The sequence below is a fragment of the Chionomys nivalis genome, chromosome 13, assembly GCF_950005125.1.
Source record: "Chionomys nivalis chromosome 13, mChiNiv1.1, whole genome shotgun sequence".
Classification (NCBI taxonomy): domain Eukaryota; kingdom Metazoa; phylum Chordata; class Mammalia; order Rodentia; family Cricetidae; genus Chionomys; species Chionomys nivalis.
This window is the reverse complement of record NC_080098.1, coordinates 75,113,011-75,135,515: the sequence shown is the minus strand read 5'-3', so window position 1 is coordinate 75,135,515 and position 22,505 is coordinate 75,113,011. Positions and strand designations below refer to the sequence as shown.

The 22,505-nt window shown below is 43.6% G+C and overlaps 1 protein-coding gene across 3 annotated transcripts in view; it reads left to right on the top strand.

Moving 5' to 3' along the window:
- Fancc (FA complementation group C) overlaps positions 1–22,505 on the top strand; it is a 110,369-nt gene that overhangs the window by 50,729 nt on the left and 37,135 nt on the right. For all 3 annotated transcript variants that reach the window (XR_009058200.1, XM_057787713.1, XM_057787712.1), the window contains exons 5-6: positions 12,111–12,224; positions 13,038–13,102. Coding sequence is in view for 2 of the 3 variants with exons in the window: in XM_057787713.1 (XP_057643696.1) it covers positions 12,111–12,224; positions 13,038–13,102 (179 nt within the window). In the remaining variant the exon portion in view is untranslated. The remainder of the gene's footprint in view (positions 1–12,110; positions 12,225–13,037; positions 13,103–22,505) is intronic.

Genomic DNA, 22,505 nt, shown 5'->3' with positions numbered 1-22,505 from the left:
ATGCTTAAGTTCAGTACAGGCAATAGCTAATGGCAAGCAGAGTATGACTCAGAGTTCATCCTGTGTGTCTTCTGCTAGGTTCTAGGCATTTGGCCTGTCTCCGAGCCATTGGATTAGCACTGGTACTTTGCCTTGGAAACCAGTGTGCCATTTTGTGTCTGCTGTGAGCCATATAATGAGCCTTGTGAACTACATACATGATTTCTTTTCACCTTTCTGGTGTTAGTAGCTATAGTTTTCCCCATTTCCAAGAGGAAGAAAGTGTAGCTTGGAGACAGTAAGTCCTCTGCTGAGTAACAGAGCTGATGGGGGAAACACAAGAGTGTCTGAGTCCTAGACTCTTTCATCTAGAAGAATCCTTATTCAACTCATCAATTAATCCCTCTGAACACAGCGGTCAAGGGCTCTTCTGACTCCTACTGGGGTTTTGGACCAGATGAAAGAATGGCTGTAGCAAGAGCAAGGGAACCATAGGATGACTGGAATGCACTCCCCCCACCCCGCTGCCTTGTGTAGGCTATTCCTCCAAGTAGAGCTTGGGCTCTGGGCAAGTTCTAGGGTGCTGACCCTCAGACTCAAGGACCATTGGTTATCCTTCTGAAGGGGCTAGTTCTGGCCCAAGTTCATGGTCTGGACTGGCCTATATTGGTTTTCATGGTAACAACACCCAGATGGTTCTGAGATGCCTACGTATCACACCTTGAGAAAATCTGACTTTGATGAACCTGTTTTCACACTCAACTCCTCTTGAGTCCTTTATCCATTTCATACTCAACTGGAGTGAACCCAACAATGTTTCCTCACTGTCAGATGAGAGCGTGTAGTAACAAGCCTTTGTGATGATGCAGGAGGTGGAGAGGAGAAGACAGACTAGAGGAGCAGGGATTACCCGGACGTCAAGTCATATTCCATCCCTGTCCAAACTGATCAGGATGCATGGCGAGCCACAAACCCTGCTGGCCTCTTAGATGCATGGGCCCCACTTCATTTTTACCAGAGCTATGCAGTAATTCTACCATCTGCATTTTATGAAAATGGAGCAGGGGAGGATGACACTGTTTTAAATATTTGGGTTAGTAGCTAGGACTTGGCCTGTTGAAAGCCTCATGATTCTCCACTTGTTTCCTTTATTTTTAATTAAATAAGTAATGTGTTATTACAGTCTCAAAAGAGTTAATGCAGATGTATCAGCTTATTCAGCCTCGTACATTCCCCTAGAAGTGGTCTCTGGTTTCAGTGACCTGCAGATCTCTCTAGTCTTCTTACATGTTCGTTCTGTTTGCTCTTATATAACTGAAGTTGTATTGATGTGTGTTCTGTGACTTAGCTCTTCTAGATAGTTATGGCTTCTGCAGTCACTCATTTCCACACCAGTCACATGCATCTCCTTCTTCTCAGAGGTAAGAGTATTCAGGGCTGTGTGTATCATCATCACACATACGCACACAAAGGAGGAGGGTGGCGAGGAGGAGAGGGAAGTGAAGACGAAGAGGGTGAATGGAGGGGTAATGGCTGCAGCTGTAGTGCAAGACCATTTCTTATTTTTAAAATAGATCAAAGTTGTGTTTAAATGGGGGTTCCTCTGCAGAGGCAGGTTCCTCCCCAGGGGATTTGGCAATGGCTGTGGATATTTTCATTGTTGTAACATGGAGGAGTTGAATTGTCCCGGCAATTAGAAGTAATGAACATGTAGAACTGCCACAACCATAAAGAGTTATCAGGCCCCTAGTAGTGACTGTGCTGAGAATGGGGAAATTAGCTTCATTTAGACCTGCTCACTTCAGGGTACTTCTGCAGCCCCCAAAGGGGTGCCACCAATGTCTCTACACAGGTTTTTGCTTAAAGGAGTGTTGAGTAGAAAGTTCATGTCATTGAAAGTTAAGACTTCAGTTTCTAGGGAAAACCCAGTTGCATTCCATACTCCTGATTTGAATTATTTCTAGATACTTCTATGTGCCTTGGTGTAGGAGAGAGGTATGGTTCTCAGTTATGCTTGTGAGTCTTGCTTGCCAACTGTCTTACTTAGGGTTTCTGTTGCTGTGAAGAGACATCATGACCATGGCAACTCTTATAAAAGAAACATTTAATTGAGGTGGCAGCTTACATTGAGAGATTTAGGCCATTATCATGGCAGGGAGCATGTGGCTGGGAGTATGGCAGCGTTCATGACGGCAGACATGTAGCTGGATGTCCTACAACTTGACTTGCAGGCAACAGGAAGTGGACTGAGACTCTGGTATGGCTTAAGCATATATGAGACCTCAAAGCCCGCCTCCACAATGGCATACTTCTTCCGACAAGGCCACATCTCCTAATAGTGCCTCTCCCTGGGGCCACTTTCTTTCAAATCGCCATACCAACTATGTGGCTAGGTAAAGCATGTCTTAGCTCATGGTTTCTGTGGGTCCCTTTTCTCACTAAGAATCTTTCATTTATGATGGAGGTCACTACGGATTCTATTAGAAATCATTTCATGGCTTAAATCCCGGATCGAAGTCAAACAAACTGTAATTTCAGATTGTTCCATTCCTGTGTTCAAATGTTACTCAGCTCCTGCGGGCATTGTTAGTCAAACGTACTCAGACTGCAGCTGTGCCCCTGACTCTACTGTTAAAATTGCTACTTTTGAAGGGTGTGTTATCCTAAGTATTTGTAATGAAAATAATGAGATTGTTTTCTTTAAAATGCTTGGAAATTCATTTAAGCATACTACTTTTCAGGAAGATTGTCCTGGAAGTACGTAGCATTAGTAACTTTGATATAGTGATCACACGCTGTGTGTAAACAGCGTGAAGGTGGAGGATTCATCCTGGCCAGTGGTCTTAGTCACCATTGAGGACCAGAGGGGTGTGGGGGATCAGAAGGTGAGGCCAGAACCAGGTACTGGACTCTCAGTTTCAAAGGCCTGCCCCTAGCTACCTACTTCTGCCTGCTAGGCCACACCTACTGAAGGCTCCTAACTCTCTCTCTCTCTCTCTCTCTCTCTCTCTCTCTCTCTCTCTCTCTCTCTCTCTCTCTCTGTGTGTGTGTGTGTGTGTGTGTAAAACTCCCCTGTCTGTCCTGGAACTCTATAGAGCAGGATGGCCTCAAACTCACAGAGGTGTGACTCCTCTGACTGCCAAATGCTGGGGGTTAGTACTGTGCACCACCACACCACCACCACTCAACTGCTTTTAATTCTTAATCCAGAAGCAACATAACAAAAAATTTTTCAGTGTAACAAATTTCTAATTTTCGAGCTGTTTGAATGCTGTTTCTTTTCCAGTTTTATCACTACTCGTAGTGCGGACATGCTGACAATTTAAAAACAGATCTTTTCTTATGATTTTAGACTCTTGGGAAAGAGTGATGAAAGCCCTTCCTTGGGAATTGCAGTGTGCTGATGATGTAGATGGGTGGGAGTAGACTGTCATGACATGGGCCGTGACTGTACCGTGTCTGTGCTCATATGTGTAAACTGAGTTGGGTTGCCTGTGGAGTCATTCACTTTTCATATTTCCTCAGCATGTGCTGTGCTGCGCTGCGCTTTGTGCTTTGTCTTTGTATAGTGTCAGGAAAGTTTGTGACGTTCAGATAACAACCCGATGAAGGGCTGCCGTTGACAACTGCAGTTTATACCCAGACAGTATACATCTCGGTGACACTGAATTTTTCTTGTCAAATCCTTTTATCTGTCCACATTTATGCAAACCTCTGACACACATTTTAAAATATTTTAAAGATTTATTTTAATGTATCTTGAGTGTTTTCCCCAAATCTATGTCTGTGCTCCACTTGTGTGCCTGAGGCCCTCAGGTCAGAAGATGGCATCGAATCCCCTGGACTTGGTGTAGTAGAATTGTGAGTCACCAAAACCTAGGCCTCCGGCAGAGCAGTCAGTGCACTTAACTTCTGAACCATCTCTCTATCTCCTGACTTCCATTTTCTTGCTGGACGTCTGCAGTGCTGTGCGGTGCTTGCTGCGGCATCATACTTGAGAGGGATCAGTCTTTCTATGCTTTGTCCTCTGGAGTAAGTTTACACGTTGGTCTTACGTTGAATCATCTGTGTAAATGGGGAGAGATGGTGATTTAAGATAGTTAGTTGTCAAGAACAGAAGCCCAATTTTCAGCCTGATACTTAGTGATGAAAACTAGAAATCACTTGCAGATGCTTTAATTAATTTAGGAATGTAAGTGATAGCTAAATAAGAGTTCTGGTATAATCCATATTTGCTTTCTAGACAGTCAGCGCAAGTCTTGTGAACGTGAAAGAGGGAGTAACTGGTGCAGCCTTGGGGCACAGGGTTTTCATCTGCCGAGCATTCAGATAGCTTCCCCCCTGTGACCTGCTCTAGACTAACAAGCTGAATACTTGTAGAAGGACTTGAGAAAGGGGAGGCCAAACATATTTTAATGTACCTCAGGGGTACACTGGGGAAGGCAAAATAAATCAGTTGTATGAACCTATGAAAATTAGTTTCAGAATGTGAAGATCAGCTTCATAACTGATTCAGGTTCAACTCTCTCTACAATAATGATGTTTGCTGCTGCGTGTCTGGTCACTTCTGGGTATCCTAAGACTCTGGAAGGTACCTGGTGATCCTGGGACTGTAGGGGTATGGGACTGGTTAAGACTATTTGCAGAGGACCCAGGCTAAGTTCCCAGCACCCACATGGTAGCTCACGGCCCTCTGTATAACTCCATTTCCAAAGGATTGCATGCACATTGTGCACATACATACATACATGCAAGCATTCAGACACACACAAGTGCTTGTATGTGGGCTAGTGAGATACATCATCAGGTAAAGGCTATTGCCACCATGCTTGGTAATCTGAGTTTGATCCCGGGTGCCCACATAACTGCTGGAGAGAGCCGACTCTGGAAAACTGTCTTTTGACCTCTACGTGCATGCTATGCCAGGTGTGTGCGCACACGTGTCTTTCAAGGTTGTAGTCATGTTAGTTTCTGTACTTTGACCTCTGAAGGGCCTTAGAACGATCAGGTCTGAAGTGTTTGCACTGTGTTGCCGTCGGTGCGTGTTTATTTGTCCATTTTCTGTGTACAACACTACACTAGTTTGTTATTTGTTCGTCCCTCATGTTAGCACACCCAGGAGGGGGAAGTCAGAGAGTGTCCCACACCTGGTCTTTGAAAGAGTGCACCACTCCATCCGTGCTGGCAGCCAGCGCCTTGCCTTTCATGGTTCTGTGTTTAAAGATCTTGCCACTAGGTGGCAGTGAAACAGATATTCCTACCAGTGAGAAACTGATTTTTATTCTGTTTCTTGGTGCTGAGAACTGACTGGTTGTCTAGTTTGTACTCTGCCACCGAGCTACATCCTTGACCAAGCTTAACTGACTTTGAAGTTAATTTAAGTTTTACCTTTTATTTTATATATTGAGTGTCTTGCCTGAATGTTAAGTCTAGGCACCCCACGCCTGGTGCCTGCAGAAGCCAGAGGGCAACTGAATCTCTTCTGACTGGAGTTACAGATGGTTCTAAGACACTTTGTGGGCTCTGACTTGAACCTGGGCTCTCTTGAAGAGCGGCCATTGATTTTTAACTGCTGAGCTCTTGCCTCAGCTCATGAAATCTTTTTTTTTTTTTTTCGAGACAGGGTTTCTCTGTGGTTTTGGAGCCTGTCCTGGAACTAGCTCTTGTAGACCAGGCTGGTCTCGAACTCACAGAGATCCGCCTGCCTCTGCCTCCCGAGTGCTGATGAAATCTACTTTTAAGAGATCTCAGGACTAAAGCTTGTTTTTCTAGAGCCTGTCAGCCCAGAGAAGGACTCAGTATGTTGCTTTTATGACTTCTGCTTGTTTTATCTGAGGCTGAACCTCCGGACTCCTCCATAGCAGTTCCTATCAGGGAATCATAGACAAAATAGGCAGAAGATAAATCATACAATTTTGTTTTGCAAAATATTTTTTTATTAAAAGATATAACAGAGATATGGCTAAGTGGGCAAATGCATTTGCCACGCAGGTCTGACAACCAAAGTTCAGTCCTGCGTGTACACTAGCTCGTGTGTAAAGCGTCCTGCGTGTACACTAGCTTGTGTGTAAAGCGTCCTGCGTGTACACTAGCTCGTGTGTAAAGCGCCAGTCCCCACACACCAACATGAGCAAGCAGCTCCCTTTGTCCTTCAGAACGCAAGGGACCAGGACCTTCTTTGTCTTCAGGCCCACATCTCCTATCTCATGTTATCCGTGACTGACCTTCCTCCCTCCCCGTCTGTCTGTCTTCTGATGGGGCTCTTACTTGGACCTGAAGGCTTGTTCTCCCCTTTCAGAGAGGTGGGGCCAGGCCTCTTGGCCCTGGGGAGACATTTGGACTTCCTAGTCAAGTGACTGCGAGCTTTAAGGGCTTACCTATTCTGGTCTGATTTGCATCCAGCCATTTTGTGGAGAGTGCCTGAGCGTAGCTCCTCAAGAGAGTTGCCATGGGGGTGGGCTCCAGCCTTGGGTAGTACTTAAACTGTGTCTTGGTGTGCTTACCTGTAAGGAAGCTTTGAAAAAATATTTACACGGAGTGAGGTCTGGGAGTGTAAGTCTGTGAAGCTGCCGCAGCAGCTCCTGAATATAGTGACTTCAGTGTTGGTATCTGAGGACCAGATTTCCAGTGCTGCCCTCCCTTCTGACTCTATCATACTAGACCCAGAGCTGCTGCTGTCCAGGCCAAGCCTGCTTGACCAAGCCTTCCAGCCTGCATCACACGTGGGACACCTCCATATGGCTTTGATCTAGTCAGGCCTTTCCTGTCTTTAGCACTTCCATGGCACATAGGTGGGGGACTAGCCTCAGTGCTCCTTCCTTTCTTGCTGAGGCCTTTGAATGCTCCTGTGTGGTGTGAGCAGCACCACGGTCTGCTTCCCCCTGTGGCTTCCGTAGTGCTGCCTGTTCTCATCCCACTGCACTTGGCAGTTGAAAAGGACTTGGAGCTAGCTCTCTTGGGATGTTGCGGTCCGCTTATTTGCTTTCTACTATTAGCACCAATTTGAACAGAAAGAAAAGCAGCACTAACATACGTGTGACTCCAAGCAGTCAGTGTTCCTTTTTAAGAAGCCTTTGCATTACATGCTCCAGAAGCCCGTTCTCACCGTATAAGTTTCTTGTTTTTCTCCTCTGGCGTGTTCATTTTTGTCACCAGTGCTGGCCATGTCTGTGGGTTTTGTTGTGGTTCAAGAGGCTGAAGTAACTTCCTGCCACTGAGTCACTGAAACCGCTCCATAAAGTTATCCAAGTCGAGGTCCTGGGCTGGGTCTCCAGGCTCAGGTCTCAGCTGTGGTATACTACCGCAGCCTGGAGCTCTGTGCGTGTTACCCAATCTGAGAAAGTGCCTTCTTGCCTTTAAAGAGCTTGCCAGATTCAATCCGAATTTCCCATTTGGGATAGAAGGCTATGGAGTGGGGGAAGGGGGTCTCACAGAGGCTGCCTGTGTGTCAGATGCACCACTAAATCTTGGAGTTGAGGAAGTGTATCTTGTGTGAAATACTTCATGATGAAATGGAAACAGGCACCCTAGTCGATGCTGTGTGCTGGGGTCGACTGTCCTGCTGTCAGCTGTCCTTCCTGCCCATCTTGTGCGTATGTGCAGTTCATCCCATCCCGTCCCTGTTGTCACCGTCTACTGTGCAACAATAGATGAGCCTTTTCGAACATGATCCCTAGTGTAGATGTTATTTCCTCCCAGGATGCCAGCACATCAGAAATATTCAGTAGAGATTTCATAGGTAGGCCAGGGTCTTTGTTTGTAAGAGGTCTTGTTCAGGTAGCAGAGTCCTGGAAATCTCAGTATAGTAGGGGCTGTGGCTCACCTGCAAGCACCTGTCTCCTGGGACCCTTCAAGGACTCAAGGCCTTGCCTGCCGGGGGCCTTCACTCATTGGGCTGAAGGTGTTGTCATGTTCTTGTCTGTGAGGACGTTGTTTAGCGTGTGTCGGTTTATCTTTGTACTCTTTGTGCAGGTCACCTGGGAACTCGCAGTGGTTTGGCCTCAGGGGATCCCAGCCATTCCTTAACAGCTTTCCTCATTTGTGCTTAGGATATTTTCTGAAAAAGGCAAAGTTCGGTTTTTATATGAAACTAGCCTTTTTTTCTCCTAACTTGTGCTTTGTCTCTTGATTTTTAGTTAGCAGAGATTTTCCTCAGACACTGGAAAAGCACTTTTGGTTTTCATATTATTTAATTTTTACATTGACTTTTTCCATAGTAAACTCAAGTTATTCTATGAATAGAAGAGATAATTTCATTTTTCTAACAGTTTCTAGGCACTGTTTTTATGTAAGCCTCCATTTGCCTACAGATAAGTTTAAATCTGTGCATCTACTCTGTGGTGAAGAGCCTTTGCTGAGGCTGTAGCTCAGTGGTGAGTGGGAAGCCCTGGTGTCTGTAGCTCCAGCAGTCCAAGCATGTTGTGCAGAGTTTAGAGATGATGGTGACCTGATTCTCCATGGGGTCTTGTTTCCCAATGACATTTTTCTCAGCTTCCTTTTTATGTGCTCATTTTAGTGCTGACATTTCTGCTTGATGCCTGGGATTGAAGCAAGAGATGGAATGATTGGTTTTCTTTTTTAATGTATTTTTTGAAAAATTATTTAGTCTTCTCTCATAGATTACATCCCCACTGCAGTTTCCCCTCCCTCTTCACTTTTAAGTCCCTCCCTCAACTACCTTCTCCCCTCTCCACCAGATCCACTTCTGCTGTTTCCCTTAGAAAAGAGCAGGCCTCCCAGGGACATCACCCAAACATGGCATATCAAGTTACAATAAGAATAGGCACATACCCTTATATCAGTGCTGAATGAGGCAACCCAGGAGGAGGAAAGGGTCCCAGAAGCAGCAGAAGAGTCAGAGACAGCCCTCTTTCCCACTGTTAGGAATCCCACAAGAACAACAAGCTACACAACCATAACATATATGTAGAGGTCCTTGCTTACACCCATACAGGCTCTCTGACTGTGAGTCCTAATCAGTTGATTCCATAGACTCTGTTCTTTGGTATCCTTGACCTTTCTGGCGCCTACAATCCTTCCTTCCCCTCTTCTGTTTGGTTCTTTGAGCTCCTCCTAATGTTTGGCCATGAGACTCTGCTGGATGAAGCCTCTCTCATCAGAACTCAATTGAACTAGGCTCTGATGTATAAATATAGCAGAATATCATTAGGAATCATTTCATTGATTGTAACTGAAGTTTCTGTTCCACCTGTTCCCGCAGCCATTCAGTCCCAAACAAACACACAGAAGCTTGTATTAATTACGAAATTTGGCCTATTGCTCAGGCTTATTACTAATTAGCTCTTACAACTTACATTAATCCTTAATTCTTGTCTATGTTTAGCCACATGGCATGGTACCTTTTTTCAGTAAGGCATTCTCATTCTTGCTTCCTCTGCATCTGACTGGTGACTGATTCTCTGCCTTTTCTCTTCCCAGAATTCTCCAAGTCTGGTCACCCCACCTATATTTCCTGTCTGACTACTGACCAATACAAGTGACAAATCTTCACAGTGTGTGAAAGAGCATTATCCTACAGCCATTGACTTTTTCCCCTCTGCCAGTTGTGTTGTTTCTATCCTAAGTCTCTGGGCTGTCCAGCCTCTGGTTCCTGGCCCTCCAGTGTTGGGGTGGACTCCCTCTTGTAGCACGGGTCTCAAGTTGGACCAGTCATTGGTTGACCACTCTACAAGTTCTGTGTTCTTTACCCCAGCACATCTTGTAGGCAGGACAACTTTGTAGGTTGAAGGTTTTGAGGCTGGATTGGTGTCCCAGTCCCTCCACCAGGTGGCCTTGCCTGGTTATAGAGAATTGCCTGTTCAGGCTGCATATTGCTAAGGTCACCCTTACAGATTCCAGGTCATTTACATTGTACTAGGTTTCTTCCTCTCCCCCAAAATGCCCCCCAATTCCAGTTATCTCCCTTTCCACCCACACCTGATCCCCCCTGTTCCCATCTGTCCCTTGTCCACCAGTGAAATCTATTCTGTTTCCCCTTCCAAGGGAGATCCATGCATTCCCCACTTGAACCGTCCTTGTTACTTAGCTTCTCTGGGTCTGTTGATTGTAGTATGATTATTTTTTACTTTACAGTTACTATCCACTTAAAATTGAGTACATACATGTTTGTCTTTCTGGGTCTGGTTTGTCTCAGGATGTTTTTTTCTAGTTCTATCCATTTGCCTGCAAATTTCATGTCTCTCTCTCTCTTTTTTTTTTTAGCAGCTGAGTAATACTCCATTGCGTAAATGTACCACACTTTCTTTATCCATTCTTTGGTTGAAGGACATCTAGGTTGTTTCCAGTTTCTGGCTTTTTCTAATCAAACTGCTGTGAACATAGACTGAACAAGTGTCCTTGTTGTAGAATGGAGTGTCCTTTGGGTAGATGCCCAGGGGTGGGGTAGCTGCGTCTTAAGGTAGATTGATTCCCAGTTTTCTGAGAAAATGCCATGTTGATTTCCATAATAGCTGTACAAGTTTCTACTCACTCAGCAGTGGAGGAGTGTTCTTACTCCACGTCTTCTCTAGCATAAGCTGTCACTTGGGTTTTTGATTTTAGGCATTATGACATTGTAAGATGGAATCTCAGAGTTGTTTTGTGTTTCCATGATGGCTAAAGATGTTGAACATTTCTTTGTTTCTTGGCCATTTGAGATTCCTCTGTTGATAATTCTGTTTAGGTCTGTAGTCCATTTTTTAATTGGATCATTTGTTTTGTTTTCTTTTTCTTTTTTTGGGGGGGGGGTTTCAAGACAGGGTTTCTCTATAGCGTTGGTGCTTGTCCCGGAACTAGCTCTTGTAGACCAGGCTGGCCTCAAACTAACGCAGATCCGCCTGCCTCTGCCTCCCGAGTGCTGGGATTAAAGGCATGTGTTTTGTTTTCTTTTGATGTCTAGTTTCTTGTTGTTTATATTTTGGTTATTAGCCATCTGTCAGATGTGGGTTTGATGAAGATCTTTTCTCATTCTGTAGGTGTAGAGAGCTGCGTGAAGCCACACCTGATGGCAATGTAGAGAGCTGCGTGGAGTCGCACCTGATGGTGCTGGCTCCCACCCTCCGCGATCCCGAAAGCGAGTGCTCTCTGTGATAATCAACTCCTATGGCTAAAGCCTGACTTATGCTATTATCACACAATGATTGTCAGCTGCTTGCATATGCGTGGACCTATGGGCAGTGCCCACCTGGCAATCCGGGGTTGGTTGCCCATGCCTACTTAAGGGCTGGGAGAGGTTTGCCCAGGGAGAGAGGAAAAAAGAGAGGAGAGAGAGAGAGAGAGAGAGAGAGAGAGAGAGAGAGAGAGAGAGAGAGAGAGAGAGAGAGAGAGAGGAGAGAGAAATTTTACAATTGTCAAAAGGTCCTGAAATAAAACTGCAGTGAGAAGAGCTCCGGTGGTCGCGTCATCCTTGCTGGACAAGGGGGGCCGCGACATGTAGGTTACCATTTTGTCCTATTGATGGTGTCCTTTGACTTATAGAAGGTTTTCAATTTCATGAGGTCTCCTTTATTAACTGTCAATCAATCTTACAGATTACAATAGTCTGTGCTATTGGTGTCTTTGTTTCAGGAAGTTGTCTCCTGTGCCTAGTGTGTTCAAGGCTATTTCCCAGTGTATCTGGTTTTATGCTGAGATCTTTGATCCACTGGACTTAAGTTTCTTTTTTGTTTGTTTGGTTTTTCGAGGCAGGGTTTCTCTGTGTAACCGTCTTAGCTGTCCTAGAACTAGCTCTTGTAGACTAGGCTTGCCTCGAACTCACAGAGATCCGCCTGCCTCTGCTTCCCGAGTGCTGGGATTAAAGGCGTGCGCTACCACTGCCCGGTTTGGACTTGAGTTTTGTGCATGGTGATAGATATGGATCTATTTGCATTATTCTACGTGCTGACATCCAGTTAGACCAGCAGCATTTGTTGAAGATGCTTTCTTTTTTCCATTGTATATCCCTGGCTGCCTCATCAAAAATCCGGTATCCATAGGTGTGTGAATTTATGTCTGGGCCTTGGATTTGATTTCATTGATCAGCAGGGAATGGCTGATTTACTAGGAACCCTGGCACTCTACAGGGGCCTCAGCTGTCATCCCAGGCCTTTCCATCCACTTGGGAGAAGTTGACGGTTTCTCTTTTTACTTTGTAGGGTTTGTTATCTCATGTGCTTTCTGCATTCAGATTTGACGTGAAAGAAGTTGCTCTTTTTACTGAAAGTCTCGGATATGAGCCTGTTGATTACTGTCCTAGCTTGCTTAAAAACGTGAGTATCTTGCGTTATTTGTGTTGAAATTCTCACCAGATGTGTGAAGGATGAACGGGACATTTCCTCTTACAGGGAATTGTTGCTCTGTGTCTTACCTGGGTAGACTTGAAACCACGGAAGGAAAATGTGAGGTGCCATCAGACTCTCACAACACAGCTCACTCACCCGATTTCTGAGAAGAGCACCCCTTAACCAGAACAAACATAGCCTGGACTTCTGAGCAGATGTCATGTGTAAAATAGTCCATTTGGATTTTATGTTAAAGCAAAGCAGATAATTAAAGGACTGGCAAAATGGCCCAGCGGGTAAAAGTGCTTGCCGTAAAAACATGGTGACCGGGTTTGATCCTCAGTTCCCATGCAGGGGTAGAAGAGTGGCCCTCTGGCTTCCATCCAGGTCCTGTGGCTTATGCTTCCACATATATTACTCTTCTCAAAATGAGATCTCTGGTGGCTCTTAGCCATCTTGATGTTTTGGACGTCATACACTGAAAAACACTTTAAGAAAGGGAACTAAAAAGGGAAAAAAGAAGTAAACTCTAGTATTTTTTAATTTTCTGTGGGTCTGGTGTTAATTTTAGGATGTTAATGACATGTCTGTGCCCAGGCTTCTGTAGGACCTAGACATTCAGTGTAAAGACCCATGTGGGTCAGTGTGATGTGATGTCGCCTTCCGTTCACCCTGCAAAGTAAAACATAAGGAGAGAATGGGGGAGGAAATGGTCAGGATGTGTCACTCACAGCAAGAGAAATGGAGCCGAGGTAATCGTGCTGCGATGTGAGGTGACCTGTGTCTGATTTTGTTTTACAGATGGTTTTGTCATTAGTGTCTGAGCTCAGAGAGAGTCATCTTAATGGACTGAACACTCAAAGTCGGTAGGTGTTAAGCCAAACATCCCTCTACTCGAGTTTCAAAAGGTGTTGCTTGGTTATGAGAGATAGGTTCACTCTCTATCGGAAATGCATGTTCACGGCGTACTTAGAGTCTGTGTGGGGAGATCATATTAGTGGGAACCTCTTGTAAATACTCTTTTTAAATCACTGTTCTCAGCAGTCCCGGGGAAGGTAAGTGTGAAACGCCTGTGTTGTACCCACTAGGAGAAAGCCCTGCCTGTGCAGTGAGGAGCACAAAGGAAAATGAGCCTGAGGCTCTGTGCACAGGGGTGTGTGTGTGTGTGTGTGTGCGCGCTCCTGTGTGCACTCTTGTGCTCTTTTTCTTTACCCCACTCCCTCCCCATGTGTGCTGAGGCATACACTGTATACAAGATTGGGATATTTACAAGGGAACAGATATTTTGATGTGCATATATTTAATATATGACCTACCTTAAGAAACTCAGTATTCTGGAATCTAGACTAAACAAATCAGATAGATCCAGAGAAATTAAAAGGCAATTAATCACATCCCAGATGTTTCTTTACTCTGAACAAAGTTGGAACTGTTTTCATTGGTGAGCACTGCATTTTTAGCAAATCATTAACCAAAAGAATCTGGGCACTTGAGACATTTTGTTCAAAAAAAAACATTTAAAACGCTTGCCAGCCAGAGCTCTATCAGCCTTTCTGAGTGCACTGCCTGTAAATGCCACACCTATTGGAAACGTTGTCAGAGATCCTGGCAACATTGGATTTTTCTCCCCTAGATATGGCACCAAAAGTATAGGCAACAAAGGAAAATAAGTGGAAGAGCAAGAGGTGGCTCAGCGTGTGAAGTGCTTGCTCTGTGAGTCTGGTGACCTGAGACTAACCTCAGAGCCCATGAAGGCAGGAAGAGAGGAGCAGCACCACAGAGTGGCCCTCTGATCTCACACAGGCACTATTATGACACATGCCCTGTGACCCACACACCTTCTCAGATGTGATGCTTCATATAATAATAATAATAATAATATAATAGATTTTCTTTTGAGACAGGGTTTCTCTGTTTAGCTTTGGTGCCTGTCCTGGAACTCGCTCTGTAGGCCAGGTTGGCTAGGAACTCACAGAGATCCTTGAACTCTGCCTCCTGAGTGCTGAGCTTAAAGGTGTGCATCACTACCATCCAGCTAATAACAGATTTTCTAAAAGAAAAAATTGAACTCTATTGAAGTTAAGAATTTGGGAGCTTGGTATCTCAGTGATAGAACATTTGATTGGTGTACCTAAGTGGTAGGGACTGTGGACCCCAGACCCTGAATTTCCTGTGATCCCCTGCCTGCTGAAGTAAACATCTTGTTTTCCTGTGCTTGCAGCTGCTCTGAGCACGAGACCCTCAGGAGTTCCTGATGTCTGGGGAGTGGTTTCTGGTGGGCTTGCAGCTGAGAGTTAGGGTGTGGTCATTAGTCAAGGAGACCCTATATAAGCTGTCCTGGAAGACTATAAAGGGGGCATTTGAGGCATTCTTGGTGTTATATCCCCCCCCCCCCCGTGTGTGTGTGTGTTTCAATCTCCAGCTCCTTGCCTGACTCGCAAATCATACCGTAGCGTGTAGAGCAAAGGCCCTTGGATCCAACCCTTGAAACTGTAAAATGTGAACTTTTGTGAATCAAACAGTACCACTAAGAGAACAAAATCAGAGTGAGCGAAAACTTTTATAAGGTTTTACTTTTTTTGGTTTTTCAAGACAGTGTTTCTCTGTCTTGAAGATAGCCTTGGCTGTCTTGGAACTTGCTCTATACATCAGGCTCGCCTTGAACTCACAGAGATCCTCCTGCCTCTGCCTCCTGAGTGCTAGGATTAAAGACGTGTACTACCACCACTCAGCCAAGTTTTAGTTTTAAACTTTAAACTTTCATAAGTTTTTTTTTTAATCTCTTGAGATGGGCATTGGCACATGCCTGTAATCCTTGTACTTAGTAGTCTGAGGCACTCAGATCATGAGTTTGAAGTTAGCTTGGACTTTTTTGGGGGGATGGGGAGTAGGTTGAGACAGGGTCTCACTTTGTAGACCAGGTTGCCTCAAACTCACAGAGATTGGCCTGCCTCTGCCTCCCAAGTGCTGGAACTAAAGGCGGGCACTGCCATGCCCAGTTCCCAGCTTAGAACTTCTTAATAAGTTTGAATCCAGCCTGGGCTGGGCTACATAGTGAGACTTTGTCTAAAGAAATAAAAGCTCTTCCATAAAGAATCAGTGTCTGGGATTCTAGAGACTCTTTAAAAACAGCAACAAGCACCCAGAACTGGGCAGATGCTAGAGATGCACCTCGGTTGTGGAGGTCTGGGTTCTAACATCTTATATGCACTAGACTCTGGGTTCAAACAAAGGAAAAGCAAAATAAAAATTTAAAAAACAAAACAGGCACAAGACTCAGTTTGAATAGACATTCTAGCAGAGAAATATATTTACCTGGTAAACTAGGGCATGGCACACAATTATAATTCCACAACTGAGACTAGGAGGGTCAGTAGGGACCCTTTCTCTGAAAACTAAAAAACAACAAAACACCTGGCTGTTAAGCAAATGAAAATATTTGACACCACACCCACTAGGGAGCATGTAAACCACATGAAATATTGTTTAATATCCATCATGATGGCTATAACAAGAGAAAGGGAAAACCCCAAGTGTCTTGAGGAGAAACTGGAGTCCTGTGTGTCGCTGGTGGTCCTGTAAAATGGAGCAGCCACAGTGGGGAACAAATTGGTGTTTTCTAGAAGAAGTAAACAGTTACAGTGTGACACAGAAAACCCACTGCCAGGTGTATTTCTCCTTCTCTCCTTTGTTTTGCTGTGATAAGATAGTCTGATCAGAAGCTACTCGGGAGAACAGGGTGATATGACTTCCAGGTCTATCGCTAGGATGAAGTCAAGGTAGGAACAGAAACATGAAGCAGGAGCAGAGATTATGAAGGAGCCCTGTTGATTGGCTCACTCTCAGGTTCCTGCACATGGAGTGTGTTCTTGTGCGTATTTCTATGCAGCCAGAACCACCTGCATATGGATGGTGCTACCTACAGTAGGCTGGGCCCCTCATATCAATCAGCATCCAAGACATCTCTCACAGATCCTCCCCCCCCCCCCGCGCACGCATGCGCTAGTCTGATTTAGGTAATCCTTAATTGGGACTCCCTTCTCAGGCGACTTTAAGTCATGTCAAGTTGAAGGTTAAAGTTAACTAGGAAATTGTTCTAAAATATTTAAAACAGGTGTCTGTATACCAGTTTTGTTCATTAACCACAGTAAATAAACAAAATGTGTTTATATTTCATGGCGCATAAGTAAAAAGAAACAAGTTTTATGTATGTATCAGTATGAGTAGACCATGTAAAGATACTTAGTAAAACCAGTCTAACACAGTGGCAAATATGTTTTTATTCCACTTACAGGAAGTCCTACAATAGGTAGATTCATTGGGACAGAAGGCAGAGCAGAGATTGGGAGAGAAAAGGAAGTTATATTTAATGTGTTGGGGGAAATGGAGACCTGTGCATAGTGTAATATGTACAGAGATACGTAATAGTGGTGCGCAGACAGCGTGTGAAAATATTTAGTGTTAGTCACTACCAATATGTGGCTAAGTGACAACTTATTTTTTTACCGAGACAAGTGAATGGAATGATAAGCATGGGAGGAATGGCATAGGCGTGATTTCAGAAGAACAGCAGATGTTGTTCTGCCACTGCCTGTCTGGCACACACAGCCAAACCAGCTTGTCTCAGTACCAGAGATTCTGCAGTACCAGATATAGACAGCAGAGGGAGAAAAAGATCTCTGGCTCCTGAAACAACAAGACAGAGTACATTCTTTCTTCAGGGCATGAAGTGAACATAGTTTAACTGGAGATCAGAAGATTGTCTGTGTCCAGGATGCAGGAAGAACAAACAGTGTGCTGTCTGCAAGAGTCTCGTCTTATAGGTTATTTTACTTTTATAATCATTTTTAGATATTTTAATCAGGTTTATTTTCTTTTAAAATTTGAGTGCATTTATTTACTTATTTGATATAGTATTTTTTCTGCTCATATACTTTAGACCTGCTTAGATAGTGGCACAGAGATTATTTATATCTCATCATTTTTAAACTTTATTTTGACAAGGTCTCATGTATCCCAGGCTGGCCTCAAACTCTATGTATAGCCAGGATGACCTTGAATTTGTCTCTATTCCCTGGTGTTAGGATGCCAGGTGTATACCACCGTGCTGGCTAATCTTATGTCAACTTGGCACAAGCTACAGTCACCTGAAGCCTCAATTGAGAAATGCCTCCATCAGATCCAGCTCTAAGGCATTTTCTAAGTTAGTGATTGATGGGAAAAGGCTCAGCCCATTGTGGGTGGTACTACTCCTGGGCTGATGGTTCTGGATTCTATAAAGAAGCAGATTGATCAAGCCTTGAGGAGCAAGCCAGTAAGCAACACTCCTTCATGGCTTCTGCATCAGCTCCTGCCGCCAGGTTCCTACCCTGTTTGAGTTCCTGTCCTCTTATTTGATGATGATCAGCAATATGGAAGTATAAGCCAAGTAAATCCTTTCTTACCCAATTTAATTTTTTGTCATGGTTCTTTGACACAGTAATACAAACCCTAACCTAGACAACCACCATACCCCGCTTATATGGTGCTGGAGATGAAAGCCAGGGCTTTGTGCATGTCGGTAAGCACTCTACCAACTGAACCACATCCTCAAGCCGAGGACCCCACTTTAGCCATAGGGACATACAAAGACTGAAAATGAAAGAATGGTTGCACAAAGACAATGCAAGAAGCCACACACACACACACACACACACACATACATTATAAAAATATATAAATCATGCAACTGTTGTAAGAGATAGAAGGATAAAAGGGTCAGGTTCACCAGAGATTTGTTATAAACATTTGTACTTAGATCAGGATGCCACAGATACAAAGCACACATTGATATACTGGTGTGAAAATAGAAAACAGGGAGAATTTTGACACTCCACTTTGAGTAATGGATTGATTTTTCAGAGTGATGAACAATAAGTAAATAGGACCTAGAGTCATGCTAAGGCCAGTTGAGATGTGCACAACCCAGAGACAAAGTCTTTAAGGAGTAAAAAAAAAAAAAAAAATTGAGCAGATGCCTAACTAGTGAAGAAATTAAGTCAGCTGCTCCTAACCTTCCAACAAAGTCCTAAAGATCAGAAGACTTCACTGCAGGACTCTTTTAAGAGCATCCAAAGGGTTAACAATTTTTTTCACACTCCGCCAGCATCCTGGAGAAGAGGGACACTTTCCAATCAGTTTATAAGGCTAGCTGTCTCCAGACAGTGCAGTCAAGCACAATGATCTAAATAAATCAGGGTTGGTTGATATCCTTGGCAGATATGTGTGAGCAGTAGGTGTATACAGAGCTTCTTGGCTCCACAGTTACCAGGGAAATGCAAACTAGAACCACATAGCACTTTTTATAGATAAATAACAGTATAAGGGGACTGGGTGTAATGTTCTGTACCTTTAACTCCAGCACTCAGGAGACAGAGGCAGGCAGATCTTTATGAGTTTTGAGGCTAGCCAAGGCTACATAGTGAGACTCCATCTCAAAAAAAAAAAAAAAAAAAAGATTAAAAAAAGAAAAGAAGGAAAAGTGTAAGGCAGGGAAGCTTTAGTTAGGAGGCAGTGTGCTGTGTTGCTGGGACTGTGGAACAGTGGCATTGTGCACTGTCTGTGAGCTTGCAGGGTGGTGTAGCTGCTGTAGGAAAAGCCATAGTGGTTCATTAAAAGTGGATCTGGTATGGTGGTGAGTGCCTGCAATCTCAGCACGTCCAAGATCAGCTCTGGCTACTTGAGACCTGGTCTTAAACAGCAGATAAATGGAGTTACTGTGTGACCAATTTTGCTTCTGCTTATATAGTCAGAAGAATTGAAAACCTCTCTAAAAGATAATTTGCAAACCTGTACTGGTTGTATTTTTCATACTAGCCAAGAGATAGAAGTAACCTACATGCACCTTGTTAGATAAAAACATGGCATAGCCACAACTGAATTTTAGTTATCTTTAAAAAAAGGAAAGTCCTGTTGAGTGCTCTACCATGGTGGACCTGAAGGATACTCTGCACAGTGAAATGAGTCAACCATCGATGACAGATAACTGTCTTCCATTCACCTGTATCTAAACTAGTCCGTCTCTTAGGAAGTCTGCTCTTTCTTGGAAACAGTAGATAGGGAGGAAGCATCTATGCAAACCCCACCCACAGGCCACTGCACTGTGATGACCTAGCAGCTTTTCTTAGCTTCAGATAGCCACCTGCACCTGATTTCAGCCGCTACTAACCCTTATTTTGTATGGTATCTCTTGGTAAACCTTTGAGGCTGTGGTATTTCCCTTCACAAAAGTTCCCATTTACCTGTCAGTTCAGGCTTTTCTCACAATGTGTGGATCACTAAAAACCTTCATTTTGCAGTACGTAGTATATATTTTTTTATCTCTAGGAGTTATGAGTATAAAGAAGTGAGTTCATGGCATTCATAAAAGTGAATACCATGGGCATCCCTACTCATTCTTTTCTATTTTCCCCTCATTTTCTCTCACTGGGTATGTAAGTTAGAATTCTCCCCAGGTCTTACAATGTACTCACCCAGTTCTCTATAATTCCTGTTATCAGAACTACTCATTGGTGTGGTCCTATACTCTGCCTAGGGGAAAGCTGTTGTACACTCTGGAGCCTTCAGAGCCAGGTATCTGTGTGAATAAGGGGCTCCCATAGGCTCATGTATTTGAAAGCCTAGTCATTAGAGAGTGGCACTACTGGGGAGGGACTGGGACGTGTGGTATTGTTGGAATCAGGAAGAGTGTCCCTGGGGCGGGGGTGAGCTTTCAAAAACTTAAGCCAGACCCAGGGTCTTTCTTTTTTGGATCCAAAGAAAGCTGTATATTTGAGTCCAGATATACAACTCTCAGCTACTTCTCCAGCATCATGTCTGCCTGAATGTTGTCATGCTTCCCACTATGATGATAATGGATGGACTAAACTTCTGAAACTGTAAGCAGGCCCCAGTTAAATTCTTCCTTTTCACAGCAATAGAACAGTGATGGAAGTTAGTCCCAGGGAGCAGGGCTTTGCTGTGACAGACCCAGCCATGACTGTTGACAGAATCTGGACTTTAGGACTTCAAATTAGAAAAGCAGTTGAACACTTTAAGTGAGGCTTAACAGTCATCTAGTAAGAGCATGAAAGAGAGTGGTGCTGAGAGCAGTGTAGATAACAGGGCTTGAGCGTTCAGAGGAGAAGAGTGTTGGTATGTGGCCCAGAGACCATCCTTATGATATTTTGGAGAATAATGTGGCTGATTTCTGGCCTTTTCTAAAATGTCTGAGACTAACTTTAAGTGTTTGGGATTAATAGCATTGGCAGAGGAGATTTCAAGACAGCCTAGTGTTGACTGTGTCATCTGGTTATTAGTAGTCACTCTTATGCAGATCTATAATAAAAAGGAGCAAGCCAATGAGCAGCATCCCTCCATGGCCTCTGCATCAGTTCCTGCCTCCAGGTTCTTGCCTTGTTGAGTTCCTGTCCTGACTTCCTTTGATGAAGAACAGTGATTTGGAAGTATAAGCCAAAAAATCCCTTTTCTCCCCAAGTTGCTTTGGTCATGGTGTTTCATACAGCAATAGAAGCCCTAAGACAGCATCAATTCCTAGTGATAGTCTAATGACTTTAGGGTGACAGCCTAAATTCTACTTATATTCCTTGTTTTGTTGATGAAGTTCTATAGTGCTGTGTCATTTGTGTTTTTATAGTCAAGTTAGGTTTCAGTGATCTGTTAGGTGTGCTCAGTCCTTTCTCCCTGCACTTACCCTCCTGGCAGTTTTTCCTTGTTCTTCACCTTGTTCCCAGAGGGCAGCTCCCTTGGCAGCAGCCTCTCCAGTGCCCCACTCAGTCTTTCTCCAACTCTGTTTATGGGGATTTATGACCTAAATTAACTAATATTTTTTAGTTAATCTTCTAAGCTGTTAAAAAGAGCTGTTCATTCCCAATTGCAAATGTCCTGAAATCTCAGTCTTTGAGCTTCTTGGGCAGGCCAAGAGAGGGAAGAGCTGTGCTTACATGACTCTAGATTGTAGGCAGAGCTTTTCATCAGGATTGCAGCTAGCTCTGTTCTGCCAGCCACTTGTCAAAGTAATCATTCAGAGAAATATTAATTATAAATGCTTGGCTGGTAAGCTCAGGCTTATTACTAACTAGCTCTTACAACTTAAATTAACGCGTATTTCTTATCTACCCTTGGCCATGTGGCAGTACCTTTATTAGCATGGCATGTTCATCTCCTTCTCCCTCTGCGTCTGTCTGGTGACTCCTCTGATTCTATCCTTCTCATGGTCCTTAGTTTGGTTGTCCCACCTATACTTCCTGCCTGACTACCGGCCAATCAACTCCTTTATTAAACCAATCAGAAAGCACCTTGGCAAGGCACATATTTATTGTGTACAAAAGATTATTCCATAACATTTTCCCCTTTTTGTCTAATTAAAAAAGGTTTTGACTTTAACATAGTAAAACTTATATAACAAAAACAGTTACCAAGAAAGAAGTACAATTAAAATACCCAATCCATTTATATTTGGCAAAATTAGAGAAAATATTATCTAATTTTTTTATTCTAAAGTTTAATACCTAATTTACTTTTTATCAATCACTAAGGAAAACTGTTTCATTATTTAGTCTTTAACTCCATCAAAGCTCCCAGAAGGGTGAAATGTCACCTAATGAGGGACATCTGGCTGCTGTATAGTCACCCTAGGTTTTTCTGTAATGTTGGGGCATCTAACTTTGGCCTACAGGCCTAATATATCTGACAGACATTTCTGAGAAACAGGGAATTTTGAAGGAATGTCCTTTATTGTATTTGGCAAAGTTTGGTAGTTGCCATTGTTTGTGTCCTGCTGGTTCAGTTTGGACAGTAACAGTCAGCAGTTGAGGCACGGGCAGTTTCTTTGTCCATATGACTAGCTTTTGCCATAAAGAAAGTAAAGTCCACACAGTTTCTTTGATACCCATCATCCTCTCTGAAGTAAATGGGTGTTGTTAGTAGACATTTCACACTGTCATGAAAAACCTTAGCTTATTAAACATATTAAATGCCACATTCTGTAGGTCTTTGAAGTATTTGAAGACTCTCTTTCTAACTGTCTTTCTATCTCTCTGTTTAGATCTGTGTAGGACCTTGAAAACATGCCTAACATGACTATAAGTTTGACAGTTACAGATGACTACTCAGCTGTATTTCTTAATTATATAGTACATCTAAATGAGTTGGCATAAGCACAATACCCCAAACAAGAGTAGAAACATACATATAGTATAGTAAAAAAAAATTTTAAATTTGTATCAACCA